The sequence below is a fragment of the Neophocaena asiaeorientalis genome, unplaced genomic scaffold (genome assembly GCF_003031525.2).
Source record: "Neophocaena asiaeorientalis asiaeorientalis breed wild unplaced genomic scaffold, Neophocaena_asiaeorientalis_V1.1 scaffold449, whole genome shotgun sequence".
Taxonomy (NCBI): domain Eukaryota; kingdom Metazoa; phylum Chordata; class Mammalia; order Artiodactyla; family Phocoenidae; genus Neophocaena; species Neophocaena asiaeorientalis.
Genome location: NW_020175027.1, coordinates 2,306,349 through 2,329,508, shown reverse-complemented (window position 1 = coordinate 2,329,508; position 23,160 = coordinate 2,306,349). Strand labels below are relative to the sequence as shown.

The 23,160-nt window shown below is 53.1% G+C and overlaps 4 protein-coding genes across 10 annotated transcripts; 2 read left to right on the top strand and 2 right to left on the bottom strand.

Annotated features, from left to right (window-relative positions):
- Positions 1–2,538: 2,538 nt before the first annotated feature.
- On the top strand, positions 2,539–4,138 carry MSMP (microseminoprotein, prostate associated). The gene is made up of 3 exons (XM_024762963.1): positions 2,539–3,259; positions 3,445–3,553; positions 3,927–4,138. The coding sequence occupies exons 1-3, from the start codon at positions 3,130–3,132 to the stop codon at positions 4,105–4,107; spliced, it is 420 nt and encodes a 139-aa protein (XP_024618731.1). The 5' UTR covers positions 2,539–3,129; the 3' UTR covers positions 4,108–4,138.
- Positions 4,139–4,311: 173 nt separating this feature from the next.
- Positions 4,312–8,183, bottom strand: RGP1 (RGP1 partner of RAB6A GEF complex). Of its 3 annotated transcripts, none has more exons than XM_024762959.1 (9): positions 8,056–8,183; positions 7,358–7,492; positions 6,842–6,978; positions 6,469–6,552; positions 6,218–6,367; positions 5,797–5,943; positions 5,460–5,587; positions 5,063–5,252; positions 4,312–4,555 (listed from the first exon to the last, which is right to left on the bottom strand). In XM_024762959.1, exons 2-9 carry the CDS (start codon positions 7,471–7,473, stop codon positions 4,332–4,334), a joined length of 1,176 nt encoding a protein of 391 aa, XP_024618727.1. In that variant the 5' UTR covers positions 7,474–7,492; positions 8,056–8,183; the 3' UTR covers positions 4,312–4,331. The 3 variants fall into 3 exon arrangements, with proteins under 3 accessions (XP_024618727.1, XP_024618726.1, XP_024618725.1); XM_024762958.1 differs by lacking the exon at positions 8,056–8,183 and adding an exon at positions 7,840–7,947; XM_024762957.1 differs by lacking the exon at positions 8,056–8,183 and adding an exon at positions 7,738–7,885.
- Positions 8,184–8,364: 181 nt separating this feature from the next.
- Positions 8,365–19,144, top strand: GBA2 (glucosylceramidase beta 2). 3 transcript variants are annotated; one of them, XM_024762953.1, is made up of 17 exons: positions 8,365–8,902; positions 12,014–12,105; positions 12,398–12,513; positions 14,361–14,579; positions 14,886–15,125; positions 15,351–15,453; positions 15,612–15,765; positions 15,856–15,981; positions 16,181–16,353; positions 16,587–16,691; positions 16,901–17,008; positions 17,106–17,257; positions 17,380–17,486; positions 17,634–17,776; positions 17,856–17,971; positions 18,071–18,262; positions 18,558–19,144. In XM_024762953.1, exons 1-17 carry the CDS (start codon positions 8,568–8,570, stop codon positions 18,843–18,845), a joined length of 2,769 nt encoding a protein of 922 aa, XP_024618721.1. In that variant the 5' UTR covers positions 8,365–8,567; the 3' UTR covers positions 18,846–19,144. The 3 variants fall into 3 exon arrangements, with proteins under 3 accessions (XP_024618721.1, XP_024618722.1, XP_024618723.1); XM_024762954.1 differs by lacking the exon at positions 18,558–19,144 and having other exon boundaries at positions 8,425–8,902; positions 17,856–18,004; positions 18,131–18,260; XM_024762955.1 differs by lacking the exons at positions 8,365–8,902; positions 12,398–12,513.
- Positions 19,008–23,151, bottom strand: CREB3 (cAMP responsive element binding protein 3). Of its 3 annotated transcripts, none has more exons than XM_024762961.1 (10): positions 23,010–23,151; positions 22,661–22,798; positions 22,408–22,555; positions 22,264–22,331; positions 22,057–22,155; positions 20,767–20,873; positions 20,588–20,656; positions 19,857–19,941; positions 19,675–19,759; positions 19,008–19,596 (listed from the first exon to the last, which is right to left on the bottom strand). In XM_024762961.1, the coding sequence occupies exons 2-10, from the start codon at positions 22,796–22,798 to the stop codon at positions 19,280–19,282; spliced, it is 1,116 nt and encodes a 371-aa protein (XP_024618729.1). In that variant the 5' UTR covers positions 23,010–23,151; the 3' UTR covers positions 19,008–19,279. The 3 variants fall into 3 exon arrangements, with proteins under 3 accessions (XP_024618729.1, XP_024618730.1, XP_024618728.1); XM_024762962.1 differs by having other exon boundaries at positions 23,006–23,142; XM_024762960.1 differs by lacking the exon at positions 23,010–23,151 and adding an exon at positions 22,894–23,002.
- Positions 23,152–23,160: the final 9 nt, after the last annotated feature.

The following is a 23,160-nucleotide window of genomic DNA, read 5'->3' as shown; positions in this document are numbered from 1 at the left end:
AGCGCTCGCCAGCCGCCCCCTCCCAGCCCGAGAGCCAGCCGTCGCGCCCGCCCCCCCGCCCACCAACTGGCATCGCGGAGTTGAGCGCTGACCACAGAACCCCCAGCCCCCAACACACGCGCCAACAAGCGTGGCCTCTGGCCCCAAGAAGCTAGGCAGATGCACACGCGAGCGCGCACACCCGCAGGCGTGCAAGAAACGGGTTCAACCAACACCTCCCCGCCGCCCTCTCCCCCACCCAACTTCTGGGAAAGGGCTCCTGGCTCCACCCCAGCCTTTCTTTCCAGAAGACCCCTACTCCTGCCCCTATATACCTACCTCATCTTCATTACAGGCGGTTAACTCTCACCTCTCCTGTCCCATGACCTCACACACACCAATCCCCATCGGGCCGCCCCTGCCTACAGCATGACCACCACCACCACCTTCAAGCTCCCTAGCTCCCCCCTAGGGTCCGCCCCCTATTGGTTTGGCTCCAGGATGCAGGAGCAGAAGGTAGTCTATGGTCCAAACATCAAGGGTGTCAGCTGGTGCCCACAAAGGCACCAGCAGAGCTACTGACCACTGACAAGACTTCTGGGCCCTTCTATTAGTCAGGCCTTCTAATCCACCTGCTCCAGCCCTGAGCAGTCCAAGGCCATGCCTCCCACACGCCAGCCTACATCCAGGCACCTTGCTCCTCTGTGAGTTTTCTTTTCTTCTCTTGGTGCTCCTCTGAAATGGAACGGATATCAGACCTGACTGGGGGAAGGTGCGGTGCAGTCCGCATCTCCAGCCACTTAAGCTGTCTTCTTGGAAGAAAACAGATAGGGAGTTTGGGGTGGACTGGCGAAGTTGTTTCTGAATGGTGAGGAGGTGAGAGGAAGGGTATCCCTCTGGAAAAGTCAGCCAGAAGTAGTTGGATCTGAACCACTGGGTGGCAGGGAGTGGGAGTCTTGGGGTAAATGGAACTAGAGACTTACAAGGAAAAATAGAATAAATGCCAAAGTGATTGGCCCTGTGGGTAGGAGGAGAATAGCTGGAACAGGGGTCTTTGAAGTGTGAAAAAGGGAAAGAAATCCAGCTTGATTGGGGCAATTAGTACCAATGAGATGGCCAGCATTAGACTGGTCAGAAAGGAGAACTTGAGAGTTCACTTGAGTGAGGATGGGAAGAAGTGGATCAAAATCCTTACCAGAAAAAGCAGGAGTCCTAAAGTTAGCTGGAAGGATGGAAAAAGGATACCTCTTCCCAGGGTAGAAGTGAGGGTACTGACCTAGGAAAAGTAGGCTTATTAGCAACACTGTTTCTCAAAGCAGACATTTAGAATTTCAAGCATACACCAACCAAAAGCAAAATGTTGCTGGAGGCAGGTCTTGAAAGTGGTAGGGATGACAAGAAGCTTAAGTGTGAAAGAGGCAGAAGTCTGTGCCAGGAGATAGCAGCCTCAGCAGAAGCTCTCAGCTGTGCACACAGAGCTGCTCACCATCATTCAAAGAAAGGAACGTCTAGCACCAGCCACAGTAGTCACTCTTTTCGGAGGGCTATGTGCCAGGGACAGTACTAGGAGCATTACACGCATTATCTCATTTCGTCCTCTTGACAACTCTATGAGTTAATATTGCTATCCCAATTTACAGATAAGGAAACAGGTTTAGAGAGGTGAACTAACTTGCCCAATGTCACACAGCTCTTAAGTAGAATCAGGATCTATATCCAGAGTCTGACTCTATAACCTATACTCTTGTGGTTTTTTTTTGTTTGTTTGTTTGTTTGTTTTTTGTGGTACGCGGGCCTCTCACTGTTGTGGCCTCTCCTGTTGGCGGAGCACAGACTCCGGACACGCAGGTTCAGTGGCCATGGCTCACGGGCCCAGCCGCTCCATGGCACGTGGGATCTTCCCGGACCAGGGCACGAACCCGTGTCCCCTGCATCAGCAGGCGGACTCTCAACCACTGCGCCACCAGGGAAGCCGTATAACCTATACTCTTAATCACCCATCTTTAGGTTCTCCAGAACCTTCAGGAAACCCAAAAAAGGATGTCAGAGGATAAGTTCCTGAATTCTCATTCCATAATGTACAGGAGATAAGGGCGGTATCTCTGTGAAACTGGAGTGACCCATACCATTAGGGCATTTAGAGATGTTCTTCTTTGAAAGAACCATCCCCAGACATGGGGAGAACCTTTATTTGCAGTATGTTTAGGGGTGATGAACAATGGATAATCTCTGGGATGCCTGTAAAAAAGAGACACCTGCCCCCTAGCCCTAATCTCTGAGGGGCAGCCATATCTCTAGGATACTGCAAGGAGACCCTGCCCTAGGGTCTGAGAGAAACATTCTCCACTCCAGGTGCCCGTTCGCTCTCCTGGAGCCTCTGGCTGTCGCACCCTACTGCATCTCCTCGGTTTGGCTGGGGCACAGGATTAGCCATCCCCAGGAAATGCCTCCCTCCGGTCCAGGCAGGGATCCCAGCGTACACACCCCTGGAGTGAGAGAGAGAGAGAGAGAGTGGCTGTCGCACCCTACTGCATCTCCTCGGTTTGGCTGGGGCACAGGATTAGCCATCCCCAGGAAATGCCTCCCTCCGGTCCAGGCAGGGATCCCAGCGTACACACCCCTGGAGAGAGAGAGAGAGAGAGAGAGAGAGAGAGAGAGAGAGAGAGAGAGAGAGTGTGTGTGTGTGTGTGTGTGTGTGTGTGTTACAGGGGCTGGGGGGAGATGGTGGAATGCTTCCTCTCCAGGCCAGGGAGGAGTTCTGGGGACCACCTGGGGGCCCCCACCCGTCCCACCTCCTTGCTGGGGAAGTGCCCAGTCCAGTGCCCCTTCCATGGCCACCTCCCTCCCCCTAGCTGTGTGGGGCATGAATCAGCTCTCACAGCTTGTTAAAGCTAGACCTCTTGTTTTCATGCCCTCACCTCAGGAAACAGAGTTACAGCTTTTCCAGCTCTACTCAGCAGGGGGCCAGGGTCCTCACTTTATAAACATCCCCAAGCCTGTGAGAGGGCACGGAGATGGTGCGAGACAGGAGCCCAGGGGAGAAAGACAGAAACTAAGACTCAACGAGAGAAACAAAGAAAAGCCAAGGAGACAAGACCAGAGTAGCCTGAACAGAAGCCAGGAACGGTCTGAAAGGGCCGTACTGCAGGAATGGCCTTATGGATGCTATGGGCTGGACAGGCTAAGGGGACCCTGGGCGGCTGGGGGATCACCTGCTTGGTGATATCTCTGCTCCTCCAGCACCCAGGAGTCCACAGCAAGTGCTACTTCCAAGCTCAAGGTAAAGCAGGGTGAGGCGTTAGGGAAGGACAGGAGCAGAGGGCACTGGGAGGAAGGGGGCTCAGGGGTGATCCTGTGTCAGAAGACCCAGACCCCCCGAGCTGGGAAACAGGAGAGGGTAAACGCGGGGGCGGCAGCACTTACTCCCTGCGCTCCAGCACACTAACATTTCCTGCTCTTCCCTAGCGCCCTGCCACCATGAAGGGAAATATTTCACCCTGGGCGAGTCTTGGCTCCGCAAGGACTGTTTCCACTGCACCTGCCTGCATCCCGTCGGTGTGGGCTGCTGTGACACGTGAGTGACCACTGAGGGCCAGAGAGAATGGCTCTGATGTGAGTGACTGAGAGATGGCCAGGGCATGACTAGATTGCTGTGGTGTGAGAATGAACAAAGTAGCAGTATGAAGCTGGCCGAACCTGAAGGTACCAACAAAAATGTGAGAGAGAAGGCTTCAGGCTACAAAGTAAGGGGAGCTGGGGTGGATCTGGAGGGAAAATATTCCTGCTATGAAACGAAAAAAATCCATATACGGCAGGCAAGAGCTCGGTTAGGGGGGACAGGGGCACTGGGGGAAGATATGGGAGGAATGCTGGGAGGGGGGATGCGAGGCAGGGATAAAGGTGGACCTTCACTGTCCTGACTCCTTCCCCGTCCTTTGGTTCCCCAGGTCCCAACATCCTATCGACTTCCCCGCTGGGTGTGAGGTACGTCAGGAGGCAGGAACGTGCCAGTTCTCCCTGGTGCAAAAATCTGACCCCCGGCTGCCCTGCAAAGGGGGAGGGCCCGACCCAGAGTGGGGCTCAGCTAACACCCCTATTCCTGCGGCTCCTGCTCCCCACTCCAGCTAAACTCAACCGACCACCCTTTTGCTGACTGCCCACTGCTGCTGCCACTTCCAGGGAAACCACTAGAAGCTGCCCATTTATTCTGAATAAATAAATTAATGCTACAGCTGAAAGCCTGCCTCTCATTATCTGTGCCACTGGACCCCAGGTGGAAAAAATGGGCCCTACTAGAGTCCAGGTGCTGAGTTCTCAGGATCCTGAAGAAAGCAGTGCCACGTGGGCCAGTTTCAGATGGTTATGGTGCTGGTGCTGGGGCCTGGGGCCGCATATGAGGCCAGGGTAGGGCTTGTAGGCAGCACCTTGATGGGGAGGTCCCAGCTGAAGGTGTCCACGGGCACTTGCTCAGGCCCTGTCCAGGTGACAGGCTCGGGCTGTTCCATGGGAGGGAGGAGCACCAAACCTGGTTCTCGGGATGTTACAAATTCAAAATGCAAACGCCACTTCAGGGATACTGTGGGAAAAAAGATAAAGGTAGAAGCATTAGAAGCCAGGAGTAAAACCCAATGACAGGATGTGGTTAGCAAATGAGAAAAAAAAACCAAACCTGTATTCAGGAAGAGCGGGGAGGTGTGGGTCAGGGAGCTAGGATCGAGAGTTTGGCTGAAGAAATCTAGTGTGTAAACTGGAACCGTGACAGTAAGGATGATGGCATCAACTACCTAATAACCCAAGTGTGAGACAGTCAAGACTTCGTAGCTTGAAGTAAATGCAATGGCGAGTCAGAGATCAGTGCATCACAGGGTCCCAGTGGGTAGAGGGAGTGAAGATGTGCAAAACTGTTAAGAATTTAGGGGTCAGTGCACCCAGGAAACAGGCTGAAGGTCTGAGAAAGTGTTGAGAGTCACAGACTGGATATGGGTATGTCTGGGAGTGTGTTAGGAATCAGGATTCATTATACGCTACCTAAGCGCAGCATCTTACCGTGCCCCCCCACCCCCGGTAATAGTCAGGGTCTCACCAACGGCTGTGCAGAAGCCTGGTGTGGAGCTGAGAGGGATGGGGAGGGAGAAGCTCGTTCTGGTTGTATGTAGGCAGGACTCCTGGTGCCGGGCATGAGTGACATGAGACACAGAGGGGGCACCTCCTGCCCCGCGGCGCCGCTGGTACTCAGGCTGCACACGCTCCTCCGTCTGTAAGCTCACTGAAAACTGGGAGCAAGAAGAGAAGTGCGTGCTGGCAGGCGCTGGGATGCGCTGACTCCGGGTGGGAGGGCAGCCCAACCTCACGCTGTTTTACCAGAGGGATCCTGGGTGACCTCACTGCCCATTTCTACCTGCCACCCCTCTTTATGCAGGCCCTCTCTTTCCACCCAGACCTTCAGACCCAGTTCCCCCAAAGTCCCTCTCCTTTCTCACCTGCAAACAAGCTACAGTTCCTTCCCCTAAGTTTAAGGTCCCCACCACGTCCTCGCCAAGTCTGTATACAGATTTGAAGATGCCAAATGTCCCAACTTTTCCTCGGCCATCACTGATGTTGTACAGATCTGGGGAGAATGGGACACAGTAAGCCTGGGGTCTGCACTGGGGAATGTCTAGGGCTGGAAGCCAGAGGCCAAAAGGTGTGGCTTTTCCTTTAGAATCTGGGGTGAGGTACCACTGGATCCTCAGGAGAATGTGGCAGCTAGGAGACTCAATCTCTGAGACAGGAATACTGAGGGGAGGATGGGGTGGGACAACGTGAAGGGCTTCTCACGGAGGCTGCGGCAGGATGTGGCAGCCATGAGGCGCTCCCCAGCCAGCTCAACGAGCCATGAGTCCTTCTTGCCACATTCATCCTCTTCCAAGAATGGACTGGATGGGGCAACTGCCTCCTCCTGGGGAAAGCGGACATCTTGAAGGCCTGGAGAGAAAATGAGTGGAGAGGTGGTGGGAGAGAACAGAGAGAAGAGTAGTGGGTAGGGTTTTAGACTCCAACCTGAGAGGGCTGTAGGTAAGGGACGCCACAGCTGAGGTACACATCTCACCTATGCTCCAGAACCTTCTCTCCCCAACCCCCTCACACCTTCACTAAGACCAGGAAGCTTCCCTCCAGCCCCTCTCACAAACCCTCTAAGGATCATTTCTGCTTTGGTGAGGCTCTCCTCCAGCCCTTCCCTCCAGGAACCCTTACTTACCAGTCAGCACAAGAACCCTCAGAGGGACCCTGAGTAAAGTGATGGGTGAGTTGACACGCTGGCAGCCAATGGTCAGTTTGTAGACATACTTGACTGACTGACCCCGAAAGGAGGGTGGTCCCTCTATAGGCAGCACTTCGCTGTAGGAGTCTGGTTGGGAGGTAGTAGTCAGGGCAGCCAGAAGCAGCCAGAGAGGTCCTCCCTCCAGGAGCCTTAGAAGGCAATCGAGGGGTCAGGGGGCAGTCACTCACATGACTTCGACTCTCCAGGGTCTAGCCTCAGGTCACAGAATAGGATTTTTGGTGGAGTGGAAAGGATACACTGACCCCTCTCACCTAGAAAAGATAAAACTGCAACTTAATAACCCCATTGTCTAGTACTGGAGAAGGCTAGCACAGCAAGTGGGGGCAGTAAGCACTGCCAACAAAGGGCAACCCAAACCAAGCCACTCCTCTTTTCTCGTTGTGAGATAGGAACAGTTTTACGCCGCCAAAGCAATAACTACACTCTTCCACATCCCCAGTGCGACAAAGACTATAATGACCCACCAGAACAATCTGACAATTTCACCCTTGGGTAACAATGATTCCGTCCCCCTCCAAAGGCAAATGCCCCATCTCTAACCTCGGTGTGGTAGAAAGACAGTCTGGCTCTCAGGCTGGACATCTGGCTGATTGGAGTCAGGGGGAGGCAGTGCTACTCGACTCTCACTGGCATGGAACTGGCAGTGGATTTGGGCACTGGCCCATGCCAGAGCCTCACTGTGGGAGGAGGAAAAGAGGACATCAGAGGGCAGTTCCTGACCTCACAGATGCTCCCCCAAACTTCCTACCACTGAGATGACCAACAAACACAGTGAGGCGGCTGTCCTCTGGATCAGAGAATCCAGAACCCCAAAGAGAAACCATTAAACAAAGAGAAGTATACTGGGTAAAAGGGGGAGTGGGGGAGAAGAGAGGAGAGGAGAGTGGAGGGCTATGTCACCCACATCTTAAATGTTAAATAGCCTTTCCTACAATGAGAGCTCAATGAGCAAGAAGGTGGTGCTGTAGTCACAGGACAACCTGAGCTCTGGCTCAGCACTATAGATACCAGGCTTCCTCCCAGAAGGACCACCTTCTTCAGTACCGGCATCCCCACCTGGATGCAGAAGTGGCCGTGGGGGGCAGGGGGTTGGTGACGGTCACCACACACTCCAGCGTCTCCCCTGCCAGAAACACAGGACCTCTGCTCAGCTCGGCTACCACTTCAATCATGGCAGCTCCGGAATCGGATCTAGAAGGAAACAAGGGGTATCAGAGGTCAGTACCACGGCCCGGAGGGGTGTCTCAGGTGACCCTGGGGGTGAGGACCCGGGGAATGGGCGTTCAGCACCAGGGTGTCAGAGGGAAGCGCCCAGATTTGGGATGCGGGAAGGCGGAAGGGAGGTATGGCGGCAGCTGACTCGGCACTGCGGAGAGAGAGGGAGTCGTTCTGGATCCCAGCCCCCAGCCCCGCTCAGCGCCGAATATTCCCCCTACCCCGCCGGGACCCCCAGGCCGCCTCCGCCCCCTTCCCTCGAGGTTCCACGTCCCAGCCCAGGGCCACGGCCGCCCGGCATCTCGCGTCCCTAGCCCGGACACCTCGCACGGTCGAAACTGGGGGCTCGGTGCACCGAGGCCCTCGGTCGCCCGCCCCACCGGGCCGGGACCTAGTGCGTGGCTGCGGCCGCGGCAGAGGCGGGACTTCCCTCGCCCCCCCCACCCCCCGACCTCTTCCCCCTCGGAGCCCCTTCCGGCCGGAAGCACCCGGCCGGCAGGGCCGGAAGGGGCCCGAGTGGTCCCGGTGCCCTGCGTCACCTTCCCACGGGCTGGCACCCGGGTGCGAACGCCGTCCCGGATACTGGCCGGCGGGACCCGGCGCCCACCCCTGGGGGGGGCCTGGTGCCACGGCCCAGAGAGTGGGCCGGGGCTGCCGCGAGCTCCCAGGCCGGCCCCGGGGGCGGTGCCTGGCGGGCTGGTCCCGAGGGCTCCTCCCCTCGCCGCGGGCCCAGTCGCCCTTTGGCAGGGCCAGCTAATCACCGCGGCCCAATGACGTCGAGGCCCGATCCTTCCCGCCCAGGACCCAGAGAGAGGACCGAGGGGGAGACCGTGGCGGCTTTATTGCTGTCGCCGCCACCGCAGCAGCAGCAACAGCTCCCCGGCTCCACGGAGACACTAGCTCACCTCAGCTTTCCCCAGAGGCCGGCCCTCCGAGAGAACACCTAACAACAATCCGCGCCCACATCTGGGCTTGGCTGGCCAGATACTTTGTACCAGAAAGCTCGGGAACCGAGACCACCGAGGTCGTGGGGACCCAGAATCCAGGGAATATGAGAACCGGAGTCCCAGCCTCGGAACAGACGAGCTGTGCCAAAGGGGGTCCACAGGCTTATTGCCCTGAAAATACTGAAGGCACTGAGGCTGTGCAGGTTACAGACTGCCAGAACCCTGAAGACAATCAACCCCAGAATGAGCAGGGCTACAGCAATCCGCAGGACTTTGGGCAGCTGATGGCTTCCTATGAGGGTAAAGCCAAGGGCTACCAGGTGCCTCCCTTTGGCTGGCGCATCTGCCTGGCTCACGAGTTTGCAGAGAAGAGGAAACCCTTTAATGCCAACAATGTCTCGCTAAGCAACCTAATGAAGCATTTGGGCATGGGCTTGAGGTGAGTAGATCACATTGCCTAGACTACCTTATTATACCTCACTTTGTTCCAGCAGCGGCAGGAAAGGGTGAGAAATAGGTGGATACCTTGTCCTAGTCAGGTGGCCCCCATTCCCAACGTAATTCTTAAGCCCATGGTTTTGGAGGGTGAGACCAGGTCACATCTCTTTGCAACCCCCTTCCTTCCTGTAACTTGTCTTTTTAGCAAGAAAGAGCAGGAGCATTTGGGCCTTGTAGTCATTTAGGCTCCCTCTCACATACACCCTCTTTTCCAGAGATTGCTCTTTGGGATTAGCTATACTTTGTGACAAGGTAGGAAGGGATACTCTGGCAGCTGTGGTACTGATACAATGTTGTTTTCTGGGGAGGGGGCGGGATTCTCAGCCCCAGATTCTCCTGAGCAGCTGGAGTATTCATTGAACTTTTTTAGGCACAGCATTTAATAGTCCCAACACCCATCAGCTTCTTTCCTCAAGCTTTGGCTCCAGGGAAAGGGTGAGAGCCTTCCTGCTCTCAACCATAAGGAGAGAGCGATAAGAGGTGCTGTTCACTCTATTCCGGAATAGACGGCCCGTTATATAAAAAGCAAAGACCTTTGACCAGAGAGGCACTGCCTTAGGTGTCCCCAGAGCTCAGTAATAATCTTCTAGAGCATTTCCTGGTCTCCCCCCACACAAGGGTGGCGGACACTCCAAGAGCTTATCCTGGGCTGTAGAACTCCTCCAGATCCCTCTAGATCCCCACTGAGTTCAAAGACTAGTGATGGGGCCAAGACCTATTAACAGGAGCAGGTGGATGTGAGAAGAGAAAGCATCACCCAGAGGTCATCCTGAGTCAGTCCACACAGTAAACACAGAGCTGGGGAGGGAGGCTTAAAGTTCGGGAAACCCAGGCCTGGCAACCTCTTAAATAGGGGCTCCTTCTCTTCCACAGTCAGTGCTCTGGGGCTGGGGTGGGGAGCCCGTGTACCTAACCCAAGCCCTAGGCAGTGGGAAGGGCCTGTGGCTGCCTGGGTATCTGACTCCTTTGCCAGTTCCCCTGGGTGGCCTGTACCAGACAAAAATAATCCCTCCAGGCTGCTTCTGAAATTGACCCTGCCTAGTTTTGACCCCCAAAGGCTTTGGGTCAAAATAGGATCTAGGGCTGGGGTACTGAGAACAGCACATTGGGGTGCATGTGGTGGGGACGTGGAGGTCAAGAACCCATCTGTAGGCATCCTACCCACCAGTCCCTAAGTATGAGCCGAATCACAGAGGCCTGAAGCTGTGCTCAGCCCCCTGGACTTGGCTCTGCATCCCAGGACAGGGTGGGGATCACTGACACAGGGGTTTGGGAATGAGATGAGGTCCTGCATTGAGGAGAAAGCAGAGGTGAGACAAGGAAGAATTCTGAATGATTATTCTTAAGTGGGGGCTGAAATTATGGAAAAGGCCAAATAGGTCAGGAATGGCCAGCAGCTAAGTGGAGTGAGAGAAAGGTGGGCTCTGAGAGGGAGCTGAACTGGGGGTAGGTACTGTGATTAGGAGCTCCAGCAAGACAGAGTTCTCTTGGCCTTAGAGCGGTAAGAACTCAATTTTGGTTGCTCTCCCTTTCAGCCAGAATCCATTCATCCAGTAAATATGTATTGAGTGCTTGTTCTGCGCCTGATACTCCTTTGTTCTGCCTATCTTCATATCTTGCATTTCTCCCTCACTGCCCTAATCCGCGCTGTGCCCTCCCTCCCTTCACCAATCCTTTGTGGCCTCCAGTTTCAAAGTCCAGTTTCCTCTAAGCTGGCAAAGAAGATCTGCCTTCCAATCATCCCATCCTTCGTCTTCCCTCCCTCTCCTCTCACCCCCAAAATGTACCCTCCCTGTTCTTTAGTCAGATTTTCCCTCCCCTTGCTCCTGTCCCTGTTCATTTCTCTTATGCCCCATTGTCTGTACATAACGTTCTTTGTAAATTCAGCAAATAGTTACTGACTGCAGACCATGTGCCCTGCCCTGTGCTTGAAGCTGTGGGTAATAATCAACTAGTCTTTGTCACTGTCCCTTTCCCCAAGAAACTTAAAAGTATGTCAGACTCACATGAGGAACACTAAAATAACAGGACAGTGTCTGATTGGGAGTTGAGACGGTGTATGCACAGATATTCCACTTTGTGGCTTTCCTATCTGCTGTGCCATTTGCCCTTCCAACCATTCCTTGAGGTAGGAAGGGCAATAGGTATCCCCATTTTGTAGATGAGGAAACTAAGCCTCAGCGGGGTTACCCAATTACATGGTTACAAGTGGTGTGCCTGAATAATGTGTATAAACTAGCTGGTGAGGGAGAAGAGTGGAATTGGGAGAGAGTTTGGCAGGGCAGGGGTTGCTTAATGAGGACCCACTCTGAATGGGAATTTGTAGGAAGGAAGATTAGAAAATAGACTTGAGAGAGATGTCAAAGCCTTGAATCCCAAACAGAATCTTTTGCCTATTGGATACAGAGCTGTGATAAGACCAGGAAAATGTTGGGGTTTTTAGAACGCTTTACTGGGATATTATGAGAGAGCAAAATTAGAAAGCTTACAGTTTAAATGCTGAACTTAAAAGAAAAAGGAAAAAAAAAAGAAAAAGACTTAAAAGGAAATGCCCCAAAATGTAAACACTGGCTGTATATGGGTGGGATTTTTTTCACCTTCCACCTAGTGCATTCTCCAAATTTTCACCTTTCATAATCAGGAAGAAAATCATCATTTTAAAAAGAAGAAAGTTATCGCAGCAGCCTATGCCTGTATGTGGGGTGGGAGTGATTATAAATCAGGAAACCGTAACTGGCCCTTTCAGCACCTCAGACGAAAGTTCCTGGAGTAAATTAAAGCAGTCGTGTTGGAGTTAGTGGTGTGAAAAGATCAGAAAGCCCCTTCTAAGGAGAGTAGAGAGGAGAAACAAAGACAGTCCCGTACTGTGACCTGGGGTGACTGGGAAGATGAGAGGACCTTGAATTGTAGAGATGTTGAGAGTAGGAGAGGTTTGGAAGTGAAGGCGATGGATCCTCGGGACATTTAATGGGAAGTCACAGCTGGGTGTCCAAAGAGAGGCCGGTGACTGCCGCCCGCTGCCCCTCCACTCACACTGCCCCTTGCTCCTTAGGTACTTGCAGTGGTGGTACCGGAAGACCCAGGTGGAGAAGAAGACACCTTTCATCGACCTCATCAACTCTGTGCCCCTGAGACAGATCTATGGTGAGCCTCACTCCAGCTCTCCCCAGTCACAGAGGGCCCAGCATCCAGGCCTACTGCAGAGCTAGGCAAAGAGGCTTTCAGCTTATTTAACTTGCACTGACCCATCCCCTAGGGTTTTTTCCCCAGCTTTATTGAGATATAACATATAGCATTGTGTAAGTTTAAAATGTACAATGTGTCGATTTGATATCCCCATGGTGTTTAGAGGAATCCATCTTTATAGTCTAAAAAGGGAGAAATGGGCTCGTTTTCCTCTCCCATGCCCCACTAACCATCCTGATTCTTTCTCTAGGTTGTCCCTTGGGTGGCATTGGGGGAGGCACTATCACCCGAGGCTGGAGAGGGCAGTTCTGTCGTTGGCAGCTTAATCCTGGAATGTACCAGCACCAAACAGTCATTGCTGATCAAGTAAGAGCCAGGAGGTGAAGGAGAGGTCCAGGCAGTACTTCCCAGGCCAGGAAGGGTCTCTTTGCTAGTGTAGGATGTGGCAATTAGAGATGTACATGATTCAGTCCAGTAAGTACTTTCAGGATGCTTTCTGTGTGCCCAGCCCTGTGCTAGGATGTACTATAGGAACGAGACACTCAGAGCACACGTTCCCTGAAAGAAAAAAGGTACCCCTGTGCCCTTCATTTTTCTAGTAAATGCTTCCTACCTACTTTGCTGCCCCAGTTCCACTAGCTGAGCCAGTAGCCAGCCACAGAGAGTGAGGGAATTCCAGGATCAGTTAACCTGGTTGAAAGATCAGAAGGGAAAACAAACCAACAGTCTACAAATGCACAGGAGGACAGGATGCACAGAGCGCCCACTGCTCACCCTGATTTGCCAGGCTTCAGCCAGAGGCCAGCTTCTCTGCTGGTGGTCACTCCTCTGGAGGTCTCTCTGGCTGGGGGCCTGGGAAGCCCCTCTCCCAGGCATAGATCTCCAGACTTCTTCCCTTTTCTGAAGCTTCACTTCTTTTCCCTGTGTTCCTTCATCACGGAGTGATGAAGGCCTTTGATTGCCAGAGGCATGTGTCCTACCTTTCATCATATCTCTCTAGTGCCCTCCCATGTTGAGTTGTCCACCAAGTTCCTATTTCCTGTCTGAGGGAGGCCTCCAGCTTTCAGCTTATCTTCAAAGGAGAAATGACTAGCAGACCTTGAGTCCTGTTAATGATAATGCCCTTCCTAGTTCAGGTTTACCAGCCTTGCCCAATGGCCCAGGCTTCCTCTGTGGCTCATCCCTGAGGTATCCCGGGGGAATGTCTTCCAGCCTTGTGACTCTTTTGTATAACATTTAATATTTAAAGACAGTCCTACAAGGGAAGTACCATTATTAGGCCCATTTTACACATGAGGAAATTAAGATTCAAAGAGATTTAGTAATGTGCCCAAGGTCACATGGTTGGTAAATGGAAGCACAGGGATTCAGAACCAGTTTTCTCTGTGGTTAAAAGCCTGTGGTCTTAACCATTACCTACTATTCCAACAACATAAAAAAATTATTTGATATATACATTAAAGATAACAGACATATATACATTAAAGATATCAGGCATACTTTGAACCAAGGAAGAGATATTAATCCCTCATAACCCTCCCTTCCAGAGGAGTCAGAGAGTCAGAATGTGAGCACATTATAACATGCTAGACTAGAGGGGTAGGGGGACACACAGCAGAATGACTCACTGCTTGAGGAGAGGAGATGGCATTTGACCTAGGCCTTGAAGGATGAGGGGTTTTACCAAATGGAGAATGAACATGAGCAAAGGCATGGAGAAGGAAATGTAGTGCTCTCAAGGAACAGTATTTGATATGAGCAGAATATAAGGGCTCGAACAGGTAATGAGTCTGATGGGCGGGGAGAGGCCACATCAAGAAGGGCCTTGAAAGCCAGGTAGATGAGTTTAGGCTTTAGGCTGAGGGCCACGGGGAGTCACTGAAACTATAAACACAGACTAACATATCTTGATTTCTCTGTAAGAAAGATCAGTCTGAAATCCAAATTTCAGAAGAGGCAGAAGAGTAAAAGCAGAGATGGTGAGGGCCTGGCTTAGGGCACTAAGACCACATTAGTGAAGGGAGATAGATGGGGGAGGCACGACTCGGTGGTCACTCCGAGCCTGGGGGAAAGGCCTGGGGGATGAGAGAGGCTGTGGTGCGTTGGTCGCCACTGCGGGCTCTGGCAGGGCAGGAGCTACTCTGAGGAGAGGGAGACTTGTTTGTGGTACCTGTAGGTTACCCCTTTCCAGCCCACGTACCTTCTTGGTTTAGTTCACAGTGTGTTTGCGCCGGAAAGGGCAGACTGTGTACCAGCAAGTCCTGTCTGTGGAGCGCCCGAGTGTCCTGCAGAGCTGGAACTGGGGCCTGTGTGGGTACTTTGCATTCTACCACGCCCTGTATCCCCGAGCCTGGACTGTCTATCAGCTTCCTGGCCAAAATGTCACCCTGACCTGCCGCCAGATCACACCCATCTTGCCCCATGACTACCAGGTGAGGCTCCCCTTCTGTGTTTCCTCCATTGCTCTCCCTTCCCCAGGATCTGTCTCTCCTGGAAGTTCCATGACCTATGCAAGAGGGGGTGGAGAGTGAACATCACACTGGTTTCCCAGGACCACTGCCCAATTGGTCTTCTGTCTCCTGGCAGACAGCCTGCCAGGCAATATGGGGAGATGCAAGTGGAAGACAGAGTATATTGCCGGGTATTTGAGTCAGATCATCGGTGCCAAGGACTGATCCTGGGGAGTGGGGCCAGAAGGGATACGCTGGGACCATCTGAGTCTGATCTTCTGCTCCCAGGACAGCAGCCTGCCTGTAGGAGTCTTTGTGTGGGATGTGGAAAATGAAGGGGATGAAGCCCTGGACGTGTCCATCATGTTCTCCATGCGGAATGGACTGGGGGGTGAAGACGATGCCCCAGGGGGGTTGTGGAATGAGCCCTTCTGTCTGGAGCGTGATGGGGAGACTGTACAGGGGCTGCTTCTGCATCATCCAACCCCTCCAAATCCCTACACGATGGCTCTGGCTGCACGACTCACGGTATGGAGGAGGCTGCCCCATACCATAGCCTCTGAACCCCTACTCTCAGCCTGGCCCTAGCCCACCCCCCATGCCACCATGGTCTCTTCACTTCCTCACCTCCTGAGTCCCACCCTCACCACCCTAGCCTCTGGAACTTGGAGGCGGGAATATATTCAGGGGAGTTAGTCAGGAGCCAGTGTACCTGTGGAGTTTCTCCTCACAGAGTCTTTGGTCCCTTAACAGGCAGATACCATGGTAACCCACCTCACAGCCTTTGACCCTGACAGCACTGGGCAGCAGGTGTGGCAGGATCTACTTCAGGATGGACAGCTGGACTCCCTCGCTGGTGATGGGGGGTCTGACAGGGAGGTGGTGGGAAGAGAGGTTGTCCCTGTCTTGGGAGCGGGGGGGGGAGGCCTGGTAATAAGCAGGCTTTATTCCCATGTTAGGGACCCCTGCGGCTGAAGGGGGTGCCTGTGCTGATTCATCTTGCGCTTCTCTCAGGCCAAAGCCTCCCCTCGCAGAAAGGAGTAGGCCTCGCTGGGGCAGTGTGTGTTATGGGCAAGCTGCCACCTCGAGGCCAGTGCCGCTTGGAGTTCTCACTGGCTTGGGACATGCCCAGAATCATGTTTGGAGCAAAGGGCCAGGTCTACTACAGGTGATGGGAATGAGAGAGCACAGGGTCCATGGTGCTGGGGCTCTGAGCTGGAGCCCACATTCTCATCCCTCCTCTTTCTCTCCACCCCAGGCGGTACACAAGGTTCTTTGGCCCAGATGGTCATGCAGCACCCACCCTTAGCCACTACGCACTGTGCAGATATGCAGACTGGGAAGAGAGGATCTCGGCTTGGCAGAGCCCGGTATTGGATGACAGGTGCCAACGGGGCCCATCTCTTGCCTTTCTCCCAGGCACTCACACCTCAGCTGGGACTCCTTGATTCAGTCTCCACCCACCAAAATCAGCAGAGTTGGGCTGGGATTCACTTGGGACCCCTACTCTGCTGAACCCCAGAATCCGTCCTTTCCTGGGAGGTCCACACTCACTGGACTGTTCCCTCCTCCTGACTCCCCAGATCCTTGCCTGCCTGGTACAAATCTGCGCTGTTCAATGAACTATACTTCCTGGCTGATGGGGGCACAGTATGGCTGGAAGTTCCTGAGGACTGCCTACGAGAGGAGACGGTGGGGAGCATGTGTCAGCTCCGCCCCCTCCTACGAGAGTATGGTCGATTCGGCTACCTTGAAGGTACGGGCCGCTGGTGTTCGCAGTATGGCAGGCCATATCCATGAGGCCGGTTGGTGCCCTGCCCCCAGGCGGGATGATGGGTTTTGCCTATCCCAGGGTACTGGTTGGGATGAGGGGTGTCAGGTATGGAGTGTGACAGTGCCCCACCCCCAATGCTAGAGGAGCAGCTAGGCAGGGCAGTATGAAGGAGCAGCAGGAATCCTGGCAACAGTGTGTCTCCCTCATTCCTCCAGGCCAGGAATATCGCATGTACAACACATATGATGTCCACTTTTACGCTTCCTTTGCCCTCGTCATGCTCTGGCCCAAACTCGAGCTCAGCCTGCAGTATGACATGGGTGAGGGTCCCTTTTGTGCCTCTTCTGCCCTCTTAGCTCCCCACGCCCCTGAACCTTTGTGGTCCCTCACACTGTCTCTTCCACCCAAACATAATGTGGATCCTGCTTATTGGTTCCCCTCTGGAGTCATACACACACAGTTCTGTGCCCTACCCCAAGCCTACCCATTCCCTGCCCCGCGCCCCCCGCTTGTGTATCTGCTCCCCCAGCTCTGGCCACTCTCAGGGAGGATCTGGCACAGCAACAGTACCTGATGAGTGGGATAATAGCACCTGTGAAAAGGAGGAACGTCGTGCCTCATGATGTTGGGGATCCAGGTAAAAGTCCTTCCACAAGTGAGCTTCTCTTCCTCAGTTTTTGCACCCTCTACCCTACCCTGCAGTGCAGATGAAACAGGTTTTCTCCCCTCCCCAGATGATGAGCCATGGCTCCGGGTCAATGCATATGTGGTCCATGATACTGCGGACTGGAAGGACCTGAACCTGAAGTTTGTGCTGCAGGTTTATCGGGACTATTACCTGACGGGTGACCACTGCTTCCTGAGGGACATGTGGCCTGTGTGTCTGGTAAGGGATGCATGTGCAGTGGTCATGCCAGGGGCATGCTGCCTGGTGTTTGGGGAGAGCCCGGCTGGCTACTGTTGTCTTTTCTTAGCATCTAGGTCTTCAGTATCTTGGTCCCTCTCTAGGCCGTGATGGAGTCTGAAATGAAGTTTGACAAGGACCAAGATGGACTCATTGAGAATGGAGGCTATGCAGACCAAACCTATGATGGATGGGTCACCACAGGCCCCAGGTTGGGGGGTAGGGATTTCCAGGGGCCTGAGGTGGGGAACTGAGCATCAAGGGATTGTGGGCTTAAGGACAAGTGACTGCCTATTATTTCTACATGGGAGTGGCTAGAGCTGCCAGGCTAATTCCCTGAACCTGTGTCTCTGATCAGTGCTTACTGTGGAGGACTGTGGCTGGCAGCTGTGGCTGTGATGGTCAAGATGGCTGCTCTGTGTGGGGCACGGGAGGTCCAGGATAAATTTTCTTCCATCCTTAGCCGGGGCCAAGAAGCCTATGAGAGACTGCTGTGGAATGGTGAGTTGGGAGATCCTAAGGAATCTTAAGGCAGCTCTGGGGAGGCAAGGAGCCTTACTTTGTCCTTCCCCTCCTCCAGGCCGCTATTACAACTATGACTGCAGCTCTCAGCCTCAGTCCTATAGCATCATGTCTGACCAGTGTGCTGGCCAGTGGTTCCTGAGGGCCAGTGGCCTAGGAGAAGGAGACAGTGAGGTGAGAGACTAGGAGGAGGAACCGGAGAGAAAGGTAAGGGTTTTTCCTGGAGGTGGGAACCAAGTTTAAGAGACTGTGTTTCTTCCCTTGCCCCATTAGGTATTTCCTACCCCACATGTGGTCCGTGCTCTCCAAACTATCTTTGAATTCAATGTCCAGGGCTTTGCAGGAGGGGCCATGGGGGCTGTGAATGGAATGCAGCCCCATGGTGTTCCTGATAGATCCAGTGTCCAGTCTGATGAAGTCTGGGTGGGTGTGGTCTACGGGCTGGCAGCCACCATGATCCAAGAGGTAATTCACTCCCTTCCCCAACTCTCTGCCATCTGTACCTTGGCCTAGCAAACTTCCTCAGCCATCAGACTTCTGTACAGCCTAATTCAATGTCATCTTATTCATCCAGAGAGCCTCCCCCTTTTCCCTGGCATGCATTCTATCTCCTGCCTTCAGGCTTCTGCCTGTGAGTCAAGTTTATCTCCCCCACTGGCTGGGAACTCCCTGAGGGCACAGACCCTATTCTCTCCATCTGTCCAGCTGAAATAGCTACTCAGAGGTTGCCAAGTAATATGACTGCCATCTCTCCCGACAGGGCCTGACTTGGGAGGGCTTCCGGACAGCTGAAGGCTGCTACCGTACTGTGTGGGAGCGCCTGGGCCTGGCCTTCCAGACGCCTGAGGCGTACTGCCAGCAGCAGGTGTTCCGCTCGCTGGCCTACATGCGGCCGCTGAGCATCTGGGCCATGCAGCTGGCCCTGCAGCAGCAGCAGCATAAAAAGGCCCCTGGGCCAATCGCCAAACAGGACACGGGACTAAGCACCAGGCCCAGACTTGGACCAAAGGAAGCCGTGGCAAACCCAAGCCCAGAATGCGCCTCGTGAACTGTGGAAGGAGGCGCTAACAGCCCAGCCTTCAGCCTGGCCCTTCCTCCTCCTCCACACCCACCCCAACTCTCCTGCAGCCCTGAGCCACCAGGACAATCATGCCCTCCCTTCTCCCCACCCAACCGCGCCAGTAAAGAGGGGTTGAGGGTGACCCATGCATCAGAATCACTTATTTATTTCTTTCTTCACCCCATCCCCTCACTGCATGAAGTGTTCAAGGAGGTCAGTTGATTCCCCCAGGCCCATTCATGGGGTGACAGACATACATGGGTACAAATAAAAGACCCAGAAAGCCAGTAAGTGTGGTGTGTTTGAGTCCTCAGGCTTCCTGACAGGGCACCAGGACCTGAGGCGAGCCCCCTCCCGTCCCTTTTCCTCTGAACACAGACTGGGGGCTGCAGACCATGACTGAGGCCCCCACATCCTCACACCTAGCCTGAATATCTACCCGGCAAGATAACAGACGTGGAGCCGTGGGTAGGGAGCCATCCTCCCTCACTTGTGAGATTTGCATGCAGGGGAGAGATGGGACCTGGGCAGGAGGATGCTGAGAAACTGTCAGGCAGTGGCAACTTCAGGGGAGGCTCTGCGCTAGGAGCTTGAGGCATGTGATAGAAGAGGCAGCAAGAATTGCTAGGAGCCTGGAGCTCATGGTCCAAGCTGTCCTTTGGTACCTCTGACTGAAGGGCAGGCAGCTCCAGCTGGGGAGGGTCCTCGCTGGGGAGGGCACGAAGCTGGCGGGACAACACTGAGGAGACAAATGCCGTTCAGGGCAGGCTGGGCTTCTCCCCTAGCCCTTCCTTAATGGTATCCTCAAGGATCTCACCTCCACGCTCAGCTGGCAGACTCCCCCTTGTGTCCGATGAGTACATCACAGGTACGAAAAGGAGACAGAAAGAGAACAGCAGGACCTAGAGCACAGGAGAAAAGAGATGAAGAAGGGCTTTGCATTGCACCCCTATCCGTGCCACCTGAGAAAAGAATCTCTCCTTCCATCACCATCCTCACCAAGACACAGGTGCTGCCGCTGCTGGCTTTGTTTGCTGTCTGAATCATCATGGCCTGGAGTTTCCTCAACTGATCCAAAAGGGACCTAGAGGAAGAGAGGGGACAGACAGCAGCCCCTGGCCTGGCACCCTGACATACAACAAAACCCTCTTGTTAAGTTCATCTCCTCCACCTGTGCACTGGATCCTCTCTTACTTTTGTACCTATTTTTGCAAGTGATCTCTTCCTCTCTGTGAACAAAATGCCTGACCTCACTAAAACAAACACACACGTCTCTGCCCTGATTTAAACTCCTTTTGCAAACCCCTTCAGTGGTTCTACACTGCCTGATCAGCTCTGCACACAATCCTCACTAGGGATTATACGTTCTCTACCTTCCAGCCCAACTCACCCGTGTTAGGGTTCCAGCCAGACTGGACTATGCTGTGTTCTCTCTGCCTAGAATGCTCCCCACACCTCCACCCAAGAATCCTATCTACTATTAAATGCCATCCGCCACATGAGGTCTTTCTTATTCCCTCCTTTCTCCTTCTTGATACTTACCCATAGTTACTTGCAAATTTATTCCCTGCTATTATGAGCTTCTTAGAATCAGAGACCCACTAAAGGCCAAGCACCAGACCTTACACGTGGGAGCTGCCTAATTAGAAATCAAGTGTGGAGCAAGAGAAAGACTGAGACAGTATTAAATGGGAGAGATGAGAAAGGATTGATGTCGAAGAGTTGCTTACAGATTCTCCTCCTCCAGGAGCTGTACTTTGTTCTGTAGCTCCAGATTCTGGGCTGTGTATTTCAGAACCCTGGAGGAATAACAGGGATGTGGGGGCATGGCCTGTATCCACCCTTAAAAAACCTAACACTTCCAATTACCTCTGTTCTCTCCACCCCCGAGTTCCACTCCCTTTTATACCTGCTCTCTAAACGCCCCACATACACCTTCTTCTTCCTGCGGCTCTCTTGAGCAGACTTTTTGTTTCGAATCTTCCTCCGCACTCGTTTCAGAACTTGTTCCTCCATCTGAGAGAAGACAGGAAAAGGGGTATCATCCGAGGAACATTAGACCAAAGAGTTTGGAGGCAACTGAGTTCGATCTTCCCAATGTGGAAATTCCTTCTACAGCTTCCCTGACCAACAGGCACTCTGCTTCTGTCTGAGTGCCTCTGAGGACCAGTTGTTAATGCCGTCATAAGCCAAGCCACTGTAACAATTTTATTAACTAAAAAAAACCTTCCTTATCGTGAGCCAACATCTGCCTCTATTATTTCTACCTATTAGACTTACCTAGCACCTGATCTCTGGGGCTGTAATAGAACAAAGGTCTTTAGCTATTTAAAAGCACTTGACATTTCTTCAGAGTTTAAAAAAAACTGGGCAAAAAACAACTCATCATCTTATCTGCTCTTCGCAGGATGGACTGCATCCTCTTAATATCTGTCAAAGATCGGGGCTCAAAACTGGACACTAAGATGCTTTCTGGCCAGTAAAAAGGAGAGCAAGACGGTTACTGCCCTTCTAGCAGCAACACTGTTAGTTTACTGGTATCCGACGACACAGCTTCCAAACTCCATTCACTTTGTTAGTAGCCATATCACACTGTTGACTCAACCTTTTCTTTTTTCGCAGCTTGTGGAATCTTAGTTCCCCGACCAGGGATTGAACCCTGGCCCTCAGCAGTGAAAGCACAGAGTCCTAACCACTGGACTGCCAGGGAATTCCCTCAACTTGTACTTTTAAGAACTTAAAATTCTTTTAACCTTTCTGTTAATGAACATTGATTTCATCACAGTATCACAATGCTGTGCATGTGAGGCCGCCACTCACTGCTTGACAATCGGGATTTTACACTTATTCTTGTTATACTACTCAATCCAGCCTTGATGAACCCTAATACTTAATTCTACTATTCAGCTATAGGTAGATTAGTGCGAAACCAGTGAAATATAAGTGTCAGGGACCCATGCTTGCACAGTACTTTCCAAATCCCTTTACTAACATTACCCTGATAATTCTGAATTTTTACTTAAAAAGAACACCAAACTTTGTACAAGCCCTGCAAAACCACCATCTGCCCTTGCATCCAGCTTCCTGGTAACAACAAATGTGCTAATCTCTCACCTCAGTTCTTTTTCAAGTTACTGATATAAAATTAACAGAACTGGCCTACTTGGGACTCACAACCCTCCTCCAATGGGAGTCTTACCTTAGTAAGAGGAAGCGTCCCAGGCAGGGTAAGCCCCTCCTTCTCCAAGAGCCTCTTCTCCTCTTCAGTCAGTATTAGCCTAGCAATCTCCTGGGGTTCCTGAGAGGTGGGCAGCAGAGTTGCAAAGGGATGTCAGAAACGAATGGGGAATCCTGCCCCAACCCGTGCAATGCGGGGAATAATCCTCCTGTAAATCAAGTCAAGTACCTGCTCTGCCGGCTCCTCCACATGCAATGGAGTCATCTGAGCCCCCTCTTCTCCATATCTCTCAGTATCTGAAAAAGGGAAAGTATGAATAGCCAGGCCCGTGAGTCCTCTCCTCCCCCAAAACTTCACTTATTACAGACTTACCTAGATCTATGGAGACATGCTCCCGTGAGAGAGAATAGGTGTGATCATGGTGGACAAGACAGGGGTTAGAATTGCTGAAAATGGTCAACGATGCTGGGGGACTCGGCAGGCAGCTCAGGAAATCCTCTACGTCCCAATTGCTCAGAGCCTGCATAGGGTTCAGATTAACAGGCTTTAACGTATCACCTCCCACTGCCTCAGGGACACACCCCACAACCGGCCCCGGGCCTCCCCGACTCAGACCCCTACCTACCTCAAAAAGTGGCAGCTCCCAACCCAGCGGAGCCTCCAAGGCCTCATCGGGCGCCGCCACCAAACCTCCGCTTTCCTCTAGCAAGAAGCCCAGCAGGTCATGGTCACCCGGGTCCAACGCCAGCTCCATATGAGACATCTACGGAAAGGATGTGCAGAAACGCAGGAGTTCACCCCTCCACCCGGCCCCAATCCCCAACCCTACGCGCGACCCGGACCGTCAGTCGACCCCACCTATAGGTTCCTCAGCGGGGTTTTCCTCCTAGGTGCTAGCAGGGTCTCTGAAAACGGACCCGCCTCCCAGACTCGATTCCCCGCAACTTCCAACACAACACAAGTGACGCACCTACCCGAGAGGCATTCCGGGACTTGGAGTTCCCCTCGACGCGGAAGCGGCGTCGGTGCGCGCCACGTCCCGGGCGCTATGCAAATAGAGGGTACTTGCCTGCCGCCCCCTCACTCCCTGGGGGCGGGCATTCTGGGGAACCGCCCTCGCCTTCT